The 17667-nt window shown below is 55.2% G+C and overlaps 2 protein-coding genes across 2 annotated transcripts in view; one reads left to right on the top strand and one right to left on the bottom strand.

Moving 5' to 3' along the window:
* NOL4L (nucleolar protein 4 like) overlaps positions 1-17667 on the top strand; it is a 58305-nt gene that overhangs the window by 4065 nt on the left and 36573 nt on the right. The window contains exons 2-3 of the mRNA XM_068700985.1: positions 12915-13070; positions 16280-16391. Coding sequence (XP_068557086.1) covers positions 12915-13070; positions 16280-16391 — 268 coding nt within the window. The remainder of the gene's footprint in view (positions 1-12914; positions 13071-16279; positions 16392-17667) is intronic.
* The window catches only part of MAPRE1 (microtubule associated protein RP/EB family member 1), a 96690-nt gene that overhangs the window by 66217 nt on the left and 12806 nt on the right, over positions 1-17667 (bottom strand). The window lies entirely within an intron of this gene.

Genomic DNA, 17667 nt, shown 5'->3' with positions numbered 1-17667 from the left:
CCCCGGCCGGGTGCTGCATCCCGCAGGCCAGGCACTTGGACAAATCGGCGTTTAGGCAGTGCTGAGGAGGAGGGTATCTTTGTGTGCTGCTGCAGCACAAACAATGGATATCCCAAAGTGCCCAAGGCTGCCGTTCCCTCACGTGGATGGCGTGCACTAAGGTGCAAACCACCTCGTTATCCGCCCGCTGGGCCGAACCCCGTGTTCCCTGGGCAGCGCTCCCCCCCTTAGCCCCGGCTTTGCGAAGAACTGTGGGAGAATTCGGTCGTGACAAGGTGCTAAGATGCAGTTCGTTAAAATCTCGTGTCCCTCCTGTCCTAAGCATTCAGCATCACTTAGACAGCCTCGTACAGAGGCGCAGGGAGGCAGAGGAGCGGCGCAGGGCGCGGGGAGGGTGGCCCTTGGGTGCCAGCCGGGCTGCGGGTGCCTTTCCCGGCGCAGCAGGGTGTGCTGGGGCCGGCCGTTAGCTGCGGGAGTGGTTACGCACACTCTCTAAATCAATGCCGTGCGTGGTGTGAGCCTGTCACAACTCCGGAGCGGTGGCCAGCCTCGCAGGATGGATTCATTCTGGCAGCCCGCGGTGCAGGCTGGAGGACTGAGCCCTGTCGGACTGCGGGGTGAGGCACGGGAAAGCCTGGCGCTGGGCTGACCCTTTGGGTATTGTGCAAAGGCTCGGGGATTGGGTAGGCTCTGCAGCACTGCCTACGTTTGATTTTGCTTTCCTGCTCGCTCTCTGTCCCCTGCAGAGCTGGCATGAGGTTCTGGAGTTCTTTTAGGCATTAATAAAAGGCTGATGACATTTGTGAGGGTGGGCTGCTATTGTTGTACCCGTGCAGTTCACCTATGCTGGCTCCCCCGGAACCGAATGTTTGAAATCATTTCACGATTGTGCCTGGTGAAATTCATCTGAGGAAAGGTACTGTGGCGGGGAGGAGCGCTACAGAGAACAGAATGAGACCAAAAAGCAAAATGGATGCAGGCCTTTCACCGACAGCGGGAAAGACATCACATGGGACACGGATAAATCTCACAGCGTCTCCCTAAATATATTTTAGTTCCCAGAGACAGAGAGCGTTGTGATGCTGAAGCATGTGAAAGCCGTGATGCTAGGCCGTGGGACAGCACAGCACAGTGGCAGAAAGCTTGAGTTGAGAAGCTGGGCATGTCGGAAAGATGCTGCTCCAACAGTTAATAGAGGCTACATTTTTCCTGGTACAAGTACACTTCAATGCCCATATTCAGTGCCCCAAAAAGCTGCACAGCTATAACCTCTAAGAACATCAGTCAACAGAAGGTTTTCACTATTGTGAATAACCACTCAGACTTTCTGTGGACTTCACGTGATAAAAAAAAAATAAATCAGGACTGTTCAGAAGAGCCTGAGACAAGGCAAATGGGCCTGAGGGTATTATCTGAGAAATTGTCTATTACTTCTTTAGCACGAGCCTTACTTAGAGGATACAGAGCCTTCACCTGCTCTGGAATAGCCTACCCCTGAGCATGCAGGGCAGCACTGGCTCATCCAAGGAGCTGAACTGGTGGCAGGTTTACATTCAAATCTGCACTTAGGAGACTGGCACAATGCTGGCTGGGTGCAAGGTCCCATCCAACCAAACACAGAGAAAATCTCCTACCTCAGTACCAGTTCCAGATTCAGCTCTAAGTTTTCACAGCATCAGCAGCGGTTTTTGCTTCTGAAGACTGCTGGTGGTCAGAGCCACACTGGTGATAACCCATCCAAAGGTTCCCCATCCCACCCCTTCTCCCGGTCCCAGCCCCCATATGCATGCCCAGATAAACAGTTTCCAAAACAGTCATCTCCATACACCATTTATGCTGTATGCCCTATGTGATACCAGCAACATCGCTGGCATTGCTGATCAGAGAGGAACCGAGATCCAGGAGGATCTGAGGTATTTCCTTGACAAAGCACTCTTATCACCCGAAAGGTACCTCCCCCTGCAACTGCTTTAAGATTTGTGTTTCTTGTTGGGCATTGCTTTGAAGGAGGGAAATAAAATAAAATAAAATAAAATAAAATAAAATAAAATAAAATAAAATAAAATAAAATAAAATAAAATAAAATAAAATAAAATAAAATAAAATAAAATAATAAATAAATAAAATAAAATAATAAATAAAATAAAATTAAATTAAATAAGCAAATGAAACACAGCTTCTGTAAGGCCGTGTTACAATAATGCTAAAATACAAAGGAAGGAAAGCCAGGTCCAGTGAGACGCTGCCGTTGGGGTGTTGGGGCTTTTCAGATTCTGCCCCGTCTTTGCAGAGGAAGAGGAGTCCAAGCACTCAGGGCCCTGCATTACCGAGGAGCTGAGAGGACTGGCAATAAGAGCAAATGTGGGCTGTGCTCTCACCTCTCCTCCAAGGGCCGTGACTCAAAGGGACTTACTCTTATTCTGAGCAGGCAGGGGAATTCAGTTGCTGACTAAGGATGGCAGCAAAGCCCAGAAGAGGTTGCTGCGCTGGTTTCACTGACAACTTTCTCAAGAATGTTTGTCCAGACCATTCTCAGCAAAATGCTCAGATAATATCATTCCTTCAGTTTTGTTTTTGCTAGTAAACTAGGACAGATATGAGCGGTGTATGAATTTATGGACAAAAGAAATTGGCAGGGAAAGCACAAAGAGGCATGGGCATCAATGGAGTGTCCAGCCAGCCAGCGCGTGGTGATGCTCTGGCTTCTCAAAACCTTGTCTTCATTCCTGGGACAAAAGAATACTCATTTCTCTTCCTTTAGTGCAAATTAGCAATTACCTTCCCCTGATCTCATGTTAGCTGTGCCCGCCTCTGAAGAATTGCATCGAGATGGGCCAAAGTCACCACGGAGTTTTGGTGTCTCATCTAATTAGCTGATTGTAGCGAGGAGGTACCTGTTGGCCCAAATCGTTGTCTTTGTTGGAATGCTGCTGACTTCCACTTCTATGGCTGGTGCCAAAGAGGAGCAATTTATTTGAGAAGAAATAGCTGCAGAATGGACGTGCATGTACATGGGAGCAGGCAGTAACAGCAGGGGTTTGGAGTAATGGTTTCTTTCAGCCAGCAGCCACTGGAAGTAGGAGGCTGGTTATGTCTTACCAGGGCGGTACTGGGCCTTTCACGGGAAGACAACTGGGAAACTGGGATGCTGTGTGAATGTTTTCTCTCTGCCCTTGTTCTGTTTTGGCTTGATGGCCTGGAAGGACACGTTTTCTCTTCTAAAGCCCAGGCAGAAGCAATGCTAGCATCTCAGATGGACCCGTTAATCACAGAATATCCTTACTGAGGACATTCTCTGATCTGTTCCTCGCCGAGAGGGAGGGGTTACTCTAGGGAAGACAGAACGGGTCCTTGGGACTCGTGGCTTGGCTTGCATTTGGGTGAGGGATCTAACAGGCCATCCGTGCATCCACACTGCTGACACATCCAAACCCTGCTGGGTGTTGGTGCTGCAGGCACCGCCTGCACCGCTGCCGTCATGGCTGGGGCGCTCCATGGGCCCTGTGGCTGCACCCAGCTGGGGCAGCTCCTCCCTGGGCGATGCTTTTGGGTCGTTGTTCCCACCGCCAGTTCGGGTGCCGGCTACCGCGGGCACCTCGGGTACCCTTGGGGCTGTGGCGGCGGGGAGGAGGCCGGCCTGCCCTTGCTCACCTGCCTCGGGCCTTGTGATCCAGCACAAGCCCTTGAGCTGGTGACAAAGGTCTGGATGTGGGCTGGGAAGTGCGGTCCTGTCTCTTAGCAACTGGTTCCTACCTCTGAGCTCTCTGAGAGCTGTGTGGGACAGAGAGCATCAGTCACGCTCCTGCTGCAGCAGCAGCGTGCCGAGGAGGGGACACGGGGGGTCCCGGCCCGCTCCAGCCACAGCCCTGATGCTTAGAGAAGCTCGGGCGTTTCTACCACGAGCAGTCAGCTGCGAGTCCTAATCAAAGCTTCGGTTTAATTGCTTTCCCCGTGCCCTGTCTCTGCAGGGCGAACGCGTCGCCCATTGGCTGCCTGCAGGGGCTGCCTGCCAGCTCCCGAGGGAGCAGCTCCGCGCTGCCCCTGCTTTTCGGTGGCAGGGTGGGGACCGGGCGGGGAGGAGGGAGGACACGGCCCATGTATTTCTAGAAAAATGAGATGTCACAGGGTCCTTCCCTGAACTCCTCCGCACTGCACTTGGGAATCCCCCAGCCCTCCTAGGGACATTTGCATTGCTATTTTCTGTCTCGGTGCCTGGTTCTGCTATTTCACCCTCGTGTTTCCTCCTCCTAACCAAAAGCGACTCCTCTCTGGTGAGCATTTCTCAGAGGCTCCCTTGCAAAGGACTGTTTCATAAACATTTTCACAAATCCTCTGCTTTGTCCTCCTAATTAACCATCCAATTGGCCCCCAATGGAGCCTTCACCTCTCCTGTGAAGATCCTGCTTGCACAGATTATAACCTGTCAGCTGCCAATTTATTCCTCATGCAGAGGGCAGGTTATATTAATTGTCTGTCTTCCCTGCCCCGTTTGGTTTGCCCTCCCTTTCTTCTGCTCACCGCAGCATCCCTGTTTCAAGACGCAGGCTCACAGAGAGGCAGGGGAACCCAGCAGCGAGGCAGGGTGGCTTTACTGGTGTGCCCAGCCTGCAGCAGTGAGGCTGCTGGACCGGCCGTGGTGGGATGCTGCTGGGCGGTGTCAGCCCTGGGAGGGGGGGCCCTGTGGACGGATTGCCGTGATGGAGCCGTCGGTGTTAAGCAGCACGTTTGATTTCTGATCCTCCCACACGTAGTTGCAGTTGAGAGCTCCAAAAAAATCCATTTGGCTGGCCCAGGTTAATCGGGAATCCCTGGGGATGATTTACAAGTCAGATTTTGGAAGAGTTGGGGCTCACCCTGCATGGTTACAGTGGAAACAAGCCAGAATTTGGAGGGGGGTTACCTGACAGATGTAGCAAAATTCAGTCAACTTCTGCCCCTTCCCAGCTCCCTGTGTGGGACCCCCCCACCCTTTCAGGTCCGTGCATGCAGCCCAGAGTAAATAAACGCTGACTGCTGTAGGAGCCTGCTGTCACCAAGGGTAGGTGCCGTGTGTTTTGTTTGGCTCAGGTGTCAGGGAAAGGGGTGGTGGAGTCCAGCATAACCCTGATGGCTCAGCAGCGTCAGCTTTTGGGGTAAAGGCAGGAAAAAGGCGCAGCAGCACAGCACAGCGCATGTCCTCAGTGCCCTTACCTGGCACGGAGGAGGCTCGGTTCTGGGAGGGAGCTTGAGCCCCCTCGAAGGGCTGCTGAGTTGTCAGCGCTTTCCTAGAGGCACATCTTGCAGTGCCTGCGGGAGTCTCTGACTCTGGCCCACATCCTCTGCATTGCCAGGGAACAATGAGCTGACACCAGGATGCCACGCGTTCGGGGCTCAGCCTCGGCCCACCTGACCTTGATTCACTGGAGCATCATTTGTAACTTATTTTACATAATTTTGCTTGCCCCTAACGAGCTGAGCCGCTGCTGCTGCACTCTGCCTCCTCCTACTTAGTTTCATTTTGACATCACCGTGTCCTCACGGTAGGTTCGATGATGTTGCACGGCTGCCCTGACGCTGCTGGGTCTGTTCCCAGGCAGAACGAGGGGTAACCTTGCGGCGAAGGGTGACCTCGTCACTTGGTACAGCGGCGTCTCCTCCTCCGGCTTGAAAGATTTTGCTTTGGTAGTGATCTTTATTAGATTCCTGCCTCAGAGCTGGGAAGATTGCTTACCGTGATAAGTTACTGTAGGGAAGATCCACCTCTAAACACATACTGAGTTTGTGTTGCAGCTGTATATTTTCAATATTATCTCAATATTCAATATATAATTTTCAACATGTAGCTGCAGACTTGCTTCAGAATGCTATTTAATATAAATGCTCTTCTAATTATAAATTCAGTTTCTTCCCAGACCCCTTGCATGCCCCTCCGTATCACCTAAAAAGATCCAAATGCCATTCAGAAATTGCTCCTCATCTTTACAGATTTATTAAAAAAATAAATAAACAACAACAAGCTTGCAACAAAAACAGCAAAAAACACTGCAGCCCGGCAGCAGCCACCAGATAACGCCCGTGACACCTGCCTGCGAGCAGCCGCCCCATCACACCTCCCCGGCTCGGCGGAGCAGCGCGGCGCGGTCCGGGGGCTGCAGCCGGGGCGATTCCCCGGGCAGGCCAGAGCTCTCTGCAGTCAGGCGCTGTGCTCACGAGGCCGCAGCGGTGTTTCCACCCCAAACTGTCAGAGACGGAGCCCTGATGCAGCTCGGCCTGCCCCAGAGCACCCAGTGGATCATTCCCTTTGACGCGGCCGGCTCGCCCACGGCAGGCAGCGCTGCCTCCCGGCTGTGCCCGGCCACGGGGTCACGTTCTCCCGGCAGCGTGCACTCACCTCCCTGCGCCCCACGCAGCTGCTCCTGTGGTTTCCCCGCAGCAGGCGGCCGGTGCTCGGGGGGGGAGGCAGCTCTGCTCTCCTGCGCCGTGCAAAATGTCCTCTGCCTGCAGGGCACGGCAGGCACGCAACCAAGCCTCTGCCCGCCGCCGCTGCTGCGCCCACCGCCCTCGTGCCCCATCGGCACGGGGCATCGGCGCCCACCCCAGCACCCGCAGCCCCCCGCAGCCCACCTGGGCCCTCCCCGCAGCCGGAGGCAGGGCTGCCATTTCCAGGCTCGCCCCTCCCAGGCTGCCGTGTTTTCATTCAGAGCCCTGGGAGCCGGCAGAGAAATAAGCTGAGGTCAGAGCAAAGGCCTGGGCTCATGGAGACAGCTCAGCTGTGGCTGCTGAAAGAGCAGCTCGCTTCTAAGAGGCGCCTGTCCCCGGTGAAAGACATACACCTCAGCTTTGTTTGCCGTCTAAAAATAATGCGCCTGGCTCCCCCTCACAAGGAAGTATTTACCTTGGAAAAAAAGTATTGTGTACCGTGCTGGCTAGAGAAACAATGCGAATGCACCGAGCACGAGGCTGGCAGTCAGGGACTTGGGTATGCTGCTCCACCAGCCCCCGGCCAGAGTCAGCGGGTAGCCTTGGGGAAATTACTTCTTCTGCCTGCCTTGGTTCCCTCTGGAGAAATTACCTCTCCTGGGCCGTGGTGAAGATCAGTTGATCAGCAGAGCTAGGGCTGGTTTTACTGCAGTGAGGAGGACTGGAGCTGTAACAGCTGGATTGGGCTTCATCTTTGCCTGGTAGTTTGTGCAAAATGATGTATAAATGCTTGGCACAGAGAAACGTCATCATTTTAGCTACCATTTTTTCCCAGTTTTCCAACCAGATACATTCAGAAAAAAAATCCCAGAAAAATACTTGAGGATCAAAAGGAGCAAAATCTTTAAGTTAAAGCATTTCCCATGTTACTGTGATGGGTTCTTTTTATCATTAGCCGTACAGTTGATATTGTCCTCAGCCTAGCATTTCCCCAGGGCCTATTCCTAAGGCGTGCACTGTGCCCATGGTATGAGGGACAAGAGGAAGAGGGAAGTTCTAGGAATCGAGCTCTTCTTTCTCCTCGCAGCATTAGCAGAGGGAGCCTGCTGTGGTTTAACATATCCCCCGCAAAAGCTGCTTTCATCCTACACCTAAATACCATGAGGAGTGAACTTCCTAAAGCCCTGGAGAAGTCTAAATATAGAAGCCAATCAAGCACTGACTTCCCAGAGATGAGAAGTACCAAGAACAGTTTCTTGATCAAAAGTTGTAAGAGTCCATATTGAAATAAAGCGTCTGTCTCGGTACCCAAGCCTGTGCAGAAGGAGTAATTGTAGAGGTGGGCTCGTGCTCCTCGCATGCCGGCTCCGTCTGCCTCGTGGTACCTGCAGCGCCAGGCGCAGAGTCTGGAGGCTGTGGTCTGGTGAGGTGGATGGATGCAAGGTGCGAGCCACTGAAGCACCGACAGGAATTTTTCTGACAGTGCGACAATTTCGCCCCTTGCTGTATGTTGTGGTTTCTGTCCCTCTGTAGGTGCCCACTGCTTTTTCCTGTGTGTGTCCGCTCCTGGTCACAGCTGATCATTTTTTTTCTGAAGAACAACAATTTCCTTAGAACAAAGCACAACCTACAGGAAATTAGAAAGGCACAACACCAAGGTTGTGAATCTCAAAGCAGCAACCTGACAGCGCCTCCGTGCACGTAGCAGAGGGAACCACCACGGGCACCGAGGAGGAGCAGGGATTGCTGATTGCTGCAGAGATGGCACCGCCAGGTGTGAACCCTCGTGGGGGCACGAGATGAGGAGCCTGGCTCCTGCCCTGCAGCACTGCAGGCAGAGGGGACGGCGCTGCCTCTTCCCGGCCTGCAAGGGAGGTGACCTTGAGGGGCCGCTCGATGCAACCAGCCCCAAAGCTCCCATTCGGGTGTCCCAGGGATGAGCGTGACAGCGGCCCTTCCAGGTAGCCAAGGGAAGTAAGAGTTTAACGTGCCGAGAGAGGCTGTGCTGAGCCGGGGGGAGATGCTGTGGTCGAGAGACAGAGACAAGGACTTTCATGTGGGACGTGTGAGGCCAGGGGAGGGCTGAGGGTCTGCTCCTCGGACAGCACACAGCGTGCAGCCATAATCAGCAGGGCTCTGCCGGCAGGAAGTGGCTTTTTGCTCGCAGGAAGCTGAATTCGGCTGCTATCAGCCCCTTGCGTAAAGGCCAGGGGAGCGTTTTATCTGCCGTTGAGCGCAGCAGATGGGGAAGCAGCCGGCACTCCCTCCTGTCCCACTCCTTTTCCAGCACCCCTGCCCCATGGCCCTTGCGTGACCCCCTCTGAAAACAGCTGCTTTGGTGCAGGGCACGGCTTGCTGCACCCAGGAAAGCTGCCAGCACCGCTGAAGGACACGGACGTTGCCCCACAGCCTCGGGACCCCCCAGCTCCTGAGCTCCTCCTGGGCCTGTGCCGCATCCTCCAGCCGTGACCCCACCAGGCGTGCAGGCTGCGGGGAGCCGGACCCCTGGGTGTTCAGATTGCATCCTCCCAGCTTCTCTCAAACCAGAGGCTGGAGCCAGGAGAGGGGACGAGGGCACAGAGGCCATGGGGCCGGGCAGCCCTTGCACGAGGCCGCTCCTCGCACATTTGGGTCTGGCATTGCACAGGGAGGCAGCAGCCGGTGCGGAGGTCAGCACGGGGGTCCCAGCACCCAGGAGGGTGAAGCGCGCCCCTCGCCGCTGTGCTCAGCCGCAGACCCCCGGCTTTGACCACTGCCACACCCCGGGCAGCCAAGAAATGGCCGCAGGGGGCTGCAGAAGCCCGGCGGGCAGCCGGGAGCAGGGACCGGGGCGGCCGGGGGCTCTCGGGGTGGCCGCTGCCCACCGGGACCTGGGGCCGGCTTGCGGCCTAGGGAAATCGCCCCGAGGCCGTGCCCCACGGCCGGGCCGGGCCGGGTAGGACCGGGGGGATCCCCACCGGTGGCCGCCCCCCGCCAGCCGGTGCCTCCCCACCGTGAGGAGCCGGCCCCGGCCCGGCCCGGCCCGGGGGAGCGGATTACCGCCGGCAGCGCGGCCCCGCCGGTTGCCATGGCGACGCCGCTACCTGCCGCCGGGGCCTCAGCCCGGGCCGGGCGGCGGCGGCGAACGGGGAGGGTGGGGAGGGGGGGGGGGCGGCTTTTTATTCCCCCCCCCATCCCTTCCCTTCGCTGCCGCCACCTCGGCAGATGTCAGCGGGCGGCCCCCGCCGAGCTGCACGGCCCGGGGCAGGGAAATGGAGCCCGGGGGGGGGGGGGGGGGGACACAGAGAAAGGGCACGGCCGCGCCCGAGCCGCTGGGCCCCGGGGGAATGGGGACGAGCAGGGGCCGCCGAGGAGGGGAGGGGAGGGCAGGGAGGCTGCGGGAGAACAAAGATGTGGGGAGGGGGCCGTGAGGGAAGCCCCAGGGCCGCCGCCAGCTCCCCAAGCACGGGGCTCGCCCCTGGGTGCTGAGGGGTGAGGGGGGCTGTGGTGCTGGGGGTGCAAGGTGACCCTAACCACAATGCGGCACCCAACAGAGCCCCGGTGCCTTTAGGGTTGGTGCTCAGGGGGCTGGGGGTCGGCCAGGGGCAGTGAGGAGAGGTGGGGGGCATGGGGAGAAGGGTACGGGAGGCTGGTGTGGGAATTGGGGCCAAAAGGGGCTGTGAAGTGGGAGTGGGGGGCACGGGGGAAAAGGGGGGTGAGGAGAGGAGGGAGACAAAGGGCTGTGGGGACGAAGGAGGCTGGTGGGAAGCGAGGGGAGAAATGGACCAGAGGGGTTGGAGAGCACCGAAGGTGGCTGGGATGGTGGGAGAAAGGGGAGCAAAAGCTGTAGGAATAGCACAGGGGACAGACCAGGGACAGGAGGGGAGGAGAAAGGGGAGGAGGAGAGGCCAACTAACGCTGGGCAAATGTGGGAGGAGGTGGGATGCCTGAGCATGGCGAGGGGGCTCCCTCTGCCAAGCACCTGAGGTGCCGCCGGCTTCCCAAGCACCTGTCTCAAGGCCGACTCCTGAAATCTTGCACGTGTTTTGGGGGCTGGCAGCTCCCAGTAAAGCCCCAACACCAGCAGGGGGCAAAAGCATCCTTTATGCTCATCCTTCTTCCCAACTGAATTTTTATTGCTTTCTAAACTTAATGGCTTTTAAGCCGTTCTGAGATATTACGGGCTCTGACTCATGCCTTGAATACTCGTGAGCAATCCTGGGTGTGGAAGGAGGAAGGAGAGGGGTGTAGGCCCTTTGAGAGGTAACCTATAGCACATATGTCCTCTTAAATCCTAGGTCAACATTTGGTTATATTGCCACTGATAAACCTTCATAATCCCAGAATCACCAACTTGGTACAGCTTCTTATATCCCGTGGCTTTGGTACAGCTTGCATCTCACCTGCTTCCCAAAGCTAAATAGTCATCCTGGGGGGAGAGGTCTCAGCACGGACAAGGGGCTGGAGAGCCTGAGGACTCGGGAGGGCTGCAGCAGGGGACGGGCTGGCGAGGAGACAGCTCTGGCACCCGGCATCCCGACGGGCTGGCGAGGAAGCCAGCACTGATGAGCAGAGGCTGTAGGGATGCCAGACCCCAAGGCTCTCCTAGCTGCAGTCATTGTAAAAGCAAGGAGGAAACGGGCAACCACCGCCTTGCAGGGATGAGGGTATTTGCTGGTTGGGATGGCCCTGGAAATAGTGATTTGCATGGGGAGTTGTTTGCAACCTTAATTTTGAGGGCTCTGCTTGTTGCGACTGACTGTGCTTTTCTCCTGATGCAGTTTCCTTTGTCCTGTTTCTCTAATTATCCTCATTTCAACCCTGCTCTGAGGATTATTGGTCAGTAGGAAGCCTCCTAATGCCCATTCCTCCTTGGCAAGGGAATACCCATGCCCTGGATTAAAGTGAAACTCCCCGAACAGTGACAGAAGAAATTAGATCTATATTCCTCAGAAACCCTCCCTCAGGCGAAGTTTCCCGACCCCCACCACATCAGCCCTGCCACCGTGCCCCTTGTGTTCGTTCTCAATATTCTCTTTGTTACAGCCACCTTTATACACGGCTCAGAGCTCCCGAGGGAAGGGAGAGGTGGCTTGTGCAGGAAAAGCCCCGTGCCGGTTTGCAGAGCGAGCACGCCCACCCGTCCCACGTGTAGATGGTCTCTGCTCTGAAATCGGGGTGAGCAGCTTCACCAGGCAGCGCTTCACGGTAAAAGACTGCGTACCCAGCACGTTGGGTAGTCTTTAGCAGAAGTCCATCCCTCTAAATGATTGATTTTTGAGATTCCCTTGACTGGAGGCTTAAGAACAGCATTTATTCAATCTGTAGTCCGTGTGAGTATATACAGCCCAAGCACCGCTAACAACAAAAAAGACAGCTTGGAAGATGGGATATTTCCTTTGCACGCAGCCCTCTGCTCGCATTCACAGATTTGAATGCACGTGAAGATAGTTTGCAGGTCATTTAGATGTGCAGGTTGCTGCTCACCAGCCTGCTGTGTACAAACTGGGCTGCATCTGTGCATTTATTTTCGGAACACGGGCCTCAAAGGGAAGTGTTATGTGCGTGTGTGTGTGTGTGTGTGTGTGTGTAGCATATATTTATATATACATACGCAGCAATGGCATTTTTTCAAGCAGAGGCAGAGTGACCTCCAGAAGCCTGGCCCTTTCTGGTACCCCCTGCCGTCAGGGCAGGCACCGACCGCCTCCATCGCTGCTCCCCGTGCCGAGGCTTTGTGCCCGAGCGCCGTCAGCAGCTGCCGGCTACCAAAAGCTGCCTCCCCTCCCCGGCGCTCCCTGCCAGCGTGAGCTGACACCGTTCTTGCCAGTCGGCTCGGAGGAACACTGCTCACCACACTTCCCACTCCCACCAGTCTGTCACCACTGCCGTGTGGCAGAATTACAGCCTCCTGCTCCTCGGCACATCCGAACACAAAGAGCTGTGCTGCTGCTGCCAGCGCTCAGCTGCTCTGCGTATGGGAGGGAGGGAGGGTGCCTCGGAAAGGTCAGTGCAGGGAAGGAGGGCGATTCTGACTCGTTCCTTTAGGGGCCGTATCCTGGCATCGCAGTGAAATCTTGTCCTGCTTATCGACCGTGTTCGTGGGGACGGCGTTCAGCTGGGGTGCCCCACGCACGGGCACGCACGTCTCGGGGGTTCCCAGGGTGGTTTAGTACCGCTGCAGGTCCACAGAGCTTCCTCTGCCTATTCCCAGCCTAGCAAAATCATTCCACATTATGAAAATTGAATTTCTCGATTGGTTGTGACTCCGCTCTGGACTCTTCCCTCCTTTTTGTTCCTGGCCCAATTTCACTGGCAGCTTTAGCAGCAGAACAGCAGCAGCCGCCACTGCCCTGGCTACAGCATCCTCCTCCCCGGAGCACTGTTTAATTTATCCCCCACCTCCCCTGCGCCCCAGGCGGCTCGGGGCTGGCGCTCTGCGACTCTGCCCCCTCCAACCACATTAGCCCCGGGCCCATCTCGTCACCCCTGTCACCCACCGCTGACACTAACTCGACTTGCCTGCACTGTTGTAGGGGGCAGATGGACTGTCGGAGCCCGAGGGCATCTCTCTGAAACGCGTGGCTGTGGTGGAAGATTTCTTTGACATCATATACTCCATGCATGTGGAGAGCTCGTCGGAGCCGGGCAAAGCACCCAAACATGCCGGGCAGAAGAAAACCTACCGAGCGGTGAGACCCCTCTTGGTGCACCCGGCGGCGAGGGGATGGGTGCGCAGGGCAGCGGGACGGCCGGAGGGGGAGGCTGCAGGCTGGAGGCGATGAAGGCCGCTTGCCTGTGCGAGGAGGCGTGAGAAAAGAGTTGGTTAAAGGCACAGCAGCTGCGCTCAGGAGACGGGAAGCGGGGCTGCAGCAGCAGCACAACAGTACGGCTGCTTGGAGAGGAAAGACCGAATGAATCATACAAAGGCAACTGTACATGTCTGGGAAAAAAAAAAAAAAAAAAGAAAAAAAAAGAAAAAGAGAAATGCTCAGCATCGTTGATGTGTGAGGGGATGTTTACCCTGTCCCCCGCGCTCTGCTCTGTGCCATCTGCCTCCCCTGTGCCAGCCTCTCCCCAGGGAAATGTCAGGGCTGGGCCTCAAAGGGCAGCAGCAGCCAGGAGAGGGGACTGGGGCACAGCCAGAGCCCGGCCCCGCTCTGCACCACGCCGGGGGCTTTGGCCTCAGCAGCCCAGGGCTCGGCTCCCTCCTCTGGAAAATGGAGGCTGTTCCCGAGCTGGGTCTCCTCAGGTGCTCCCCGGCTGCTGAGAAGCAGATCTATCCATCCTGAAGCCACTCTAGTTAGGTCAGGAATAATTTAGCTTGAAGTGTGCTTCTCCAGGGAGCTCCCTCTTTCTCCTGACTCTGCACAGCCCTTCGATGCAAATATTTGGGCTCTCCTGTTAAAAGAAGAGCTGAATTTACTGTCCAAATCCGAGCTGCTCTCCTGAATCCCACAGCCCCAAGGACCGAATCGCCTGGAGACAGAAGTGGCTGGCAGCAGCTGGCATTTCTGGTGCCCGCAGCAGCTCGGAGAGCTCTGCACAGGCTGCCCCACTCTCTGCAGTGATGTCTGGGGTTGTGCGGGGCTTGCTGTAGGGCCAGAGCCCTCATGGGGCTGGGGGCTGTCCGTGTGCATCCCACACCATGGGATGGGGCAGCCCTGCCCTGCATCCCCACTGCTGGCACTGCAGCGTGCGTGCCCTCCTGCCCTATGGACCACAACAGCCCTTCCCCAATTCCTTCAGTTCATCTCCCAGAAGGACGAGTCTGTGCCTGGACAGCCCAGGGCAGCAGCGGGGTCCCACTCTTTGCCCTCGGGCTCCCTCCCGGGCCGAGCTCCCCCTGCAGCACCGTGCATCCCTCTGGGCCTGGGGCTGCAGCTCTGGCCGGTTGCTCCGGGAGCTCGGCTGCCCCCAGCTGCCTCCCCCTCTCCCCAGCATTTCTGATTAGAGAGGCACTGGAGAGTTTGCCCTTGTCCCTGACCTCCAGAGGGAGGCAATCAGAAAGGGAGTTTGGATGGGAGATAACTCATCAGGGAAGCTGTCTGCTCTGCAGAGCATCAAATCAGCTGAGAAATAACAACTGGACCACTAAAATTAGCTGAACATTTGCAGCAGGAGCTGAGGGGCTGCTAGAGCAAAAGCGACAGGGACACCGGGCTCGGTCCCGCAGGCGAGGCGGAGGGACAGCTCTCTGCATACGCCGCGGTTCCACATTTGCCAGCAGCAATTTTCAGGCCCTTGAACGTCAGCGTTTCCGTGGGAGCTCCTGGTGCTGGAGCAGGGATAAATTATCGCACAGAGGCAGGGGCTGAGCCGGGCATTTAGGCAGCCAGAGCAGAGCTAGGTGGGGCTGTGCCTAAATAGAAGGAGAATCCCATGAGGACCAGGCACTGCATCCTCCATTTGAATCGCCGGGACGAGGAGGTCCCTGCCTGAACTTTCTACCCATCTGGCATTAGCATGCATGTAAAACACTGGGCTCTGCTGCCGCTCAGTGGAGATGGATGTCTCTCCCTCCCACCGCAGCGCCTGGTCCCATTGCTGCTTCGCCATCACCACGCAACCCCCCTGCCCCAGCAGGCTTCCTCCATAATGTATTTGCCATCTATTTAGGAAGACTTAAACGTCACCCCTTCCCGTAGGATAGAAAAAAAAAATGCTTGGAAATCCTGCACCTTTGATTTTGTTAATGAAATGAGGTGGGAGGCTGAAGCCCCTGGCTGGAGGGGGCTGCGGGGGTCCGGGCTGCCCTGCCCCGCTGCTGTGGCTCCCCGGGTGTCTGGTTGCAGCCCCGCTTCCCGTGTGAGCCCCGCTTCTGCTGGGCTCGCCGCCCCGAGGAGGGGCCCGAACAATTGAATTTCTGTCTGCTTTATGACCCCACTTGTAAGTGCTGTGACCCCTGCTGGGGTCATGGCCCTGGTTTGGGAACCGCTGCACTGGGACGAGGCGCTTAGACCAAACAGGATGGGTGATTAGCTGGAGGAACCAACCCCAACGTGAGAGGTGGACTCTCCACCCTCTTAATGTCTCCCAATTAAGACCAGATGTCTTCCTGGAAGATGTTTTAGGCTGCTGGGCTGCAGGAGAACCTGGGTGAAGCTCCCTGCCTGGTGCTGTACAGAAGGTCGGACTCCGTGGTCTCTTAACGGCTTTGAAGAAATCTTTACATTAAAATTGAAATTGCCTCCTCTTTTCTCCAAATAACCCAAACATGGTCTTTAGAAACACTGTAAGATTGCTGCTGGCAGGGACTAATTGGAACAGCAGGGGCCCACGACAGCCAGGTACCTTCTGTGGGTGCTGAGGTCTGGATATAGGGTTTTAACTTCAGGTATCCGAGTTTAAAAAATTTACCCTTAGCTCTTCCTCATCCGTAAAATACACATTTCCCACAAAGGTTCAGGGGATTTAATTCATTGCTATTTGTAAAAATGTTTTCAATTCCCTAGATAAAATATGTCACAATAGTGCAAAGTATTATTAACAGTAATTGATTGTCATTGTGGGAAAAAGTGACCTGCCCTTACAAAAGATTAATGGATTCTTCAGGTTACTGGTGCGATGGTAATTAACAATGCAAACAGAGCTGGAGAGGCCTTACTTTCTCATTTGATTCATTCGTAGCTTCCTTCTTCTCAGATTCCAAGGAGGAGCAGAGAGGAGTTTTGGGGCGGGGGGGGGCTGAACCTGGCCCTTTTTGCTCGGCCGCTCTCCAAAGCGTGTTTGCAGGACGGGTGCTGCATGGGTTAGGGCAGGGCTGGGAGCAGCACCCCGTTGCTGGTTGCTGCCCCATACCCCAGCTCGCTGGGCTGTGCAGGGTGAGGGGGGACGGTGCTGGACGTACCCTGGTCCTCGGGCTCTCAGGCAGGCCATGCAGCCCTCTCTTTTTCTCCAGATTGCAGAGACCTACGCCTTTCTCCCAAGAGAAGCTGTGACCAGGTTCCTGATGAGCTGCACCGAGTGCCAGAAGAGGATGCATTTCAACTCCAACGGACTGGAGCCCAAAGGTAAAGGCAATGGGATGGCACTAGCACAGCGGGCAGCATCCCGAACCAGACATCACCAGAGAGCTGTCGGTGGCTGCCCCTCATGGGATGTGTCTGTACAAAATGTTTTCCCAACCTGGGCTATTTTCAGTGTGTTTTTGCAGGAAAGCCTAAAGAATTGTTTAAAACTCGTGCTGTCCATCACCGTTCATGCACTGTTTTCAGCAGAGGGAGTGGGAAGGGGCTGCTCAGCCCCACTTTCCTTCCAAGCAGGCGATTCCTCTTCTGGGTCCACCTTCCCCAGGGCAACTGTACAAAGCTTGGGTCGAAACCTCTGCAGAGAGGTCTGCAATCAGCTCGTGACTGTATGTGGGTGGAAGCGTAGATCTCTGAGAAAACTTGAGCTAAAGTTTTTCCTTCAAACTATTAATTTGGTAATGAAAGACACTGAATATGTCTGAATAACTGAAGTTTCTGATAAAGAGGGAATTTGCAGTAATTAATAGATATGCACGTCATGATCCCATTTTGGATAACAGAAAGCGTTTTGGTAATCAAAGTTATATTATGCCTGTGTATACAACCAATTAGCATGGCAACTGTGGTAGTTAGCTCATTACGATTCTTTTGTAAACTGAGCCAATCTGCAGCTCTGAGGCCTAAAAGCTATAAGCAGTACGTAAGATGGGATCAAGTTTTCTTCTAGAGTAAATGGTTAAAGCTGATGTGTTTATGTTTTTGTTTTTTTTTTTTTTTGAATTGTGAACTTGTTTTCCTCATCAAGTGCAAAACATCAAACTGACTCTGAGAGGTTTCACCCAACAAAATTACTCTTATAAAAAAATATAAGCAAACTGCAGAGAATTAGAATATTCCAAAACTCTTACGGCAAATAGAATCATCTGGCAGCTCCTATCAAGCAGATGAGCAGAGTTAAATGAACACAGGATCCAACAATAGGAACTTTCTAGTATTAAATACCAATTTCCAACTGTTTACTACTAGGAACAGACCTACAGACAGCCCGGAGGTTCCGTTTAAGTGGATTATGTGTGCCACTTATCCATAGCCAGTTACTGAAATGCTTTGTGCTTGCTATATTTTTTAGCAACTCTCACAAATAATCCTACGTGACATTTATTAGCCCCGGCTCCATCCCTGCAGCCTTTGCCCATCCTGCCTGCCAAGGGCCCGATCCCTCCTTCAGATCAGGTCAAGAGAAATTGTGGCCTTTGGCCTCTGTGGGTGCAAGCCCAACCTTTACACCGGCCACACCGCATCTGCCACACATTGGGCC

Source organism: Anas acuta, chromosome 16 (genome assembly GCF_963932015.1).
Source record: "Anas acuta chromosome 16, bAnaAcu1.1, whole genome shotgun sequence".
NCBI classification, from domain to species: Eukaryota; Metazoa; Chordata; class Aves; order Anseriformes; family Anatidae; genus Anas; species Anas acuta.
This window is presented reverse-complemented; position numbering and strand designations above follow the sequence as displayed.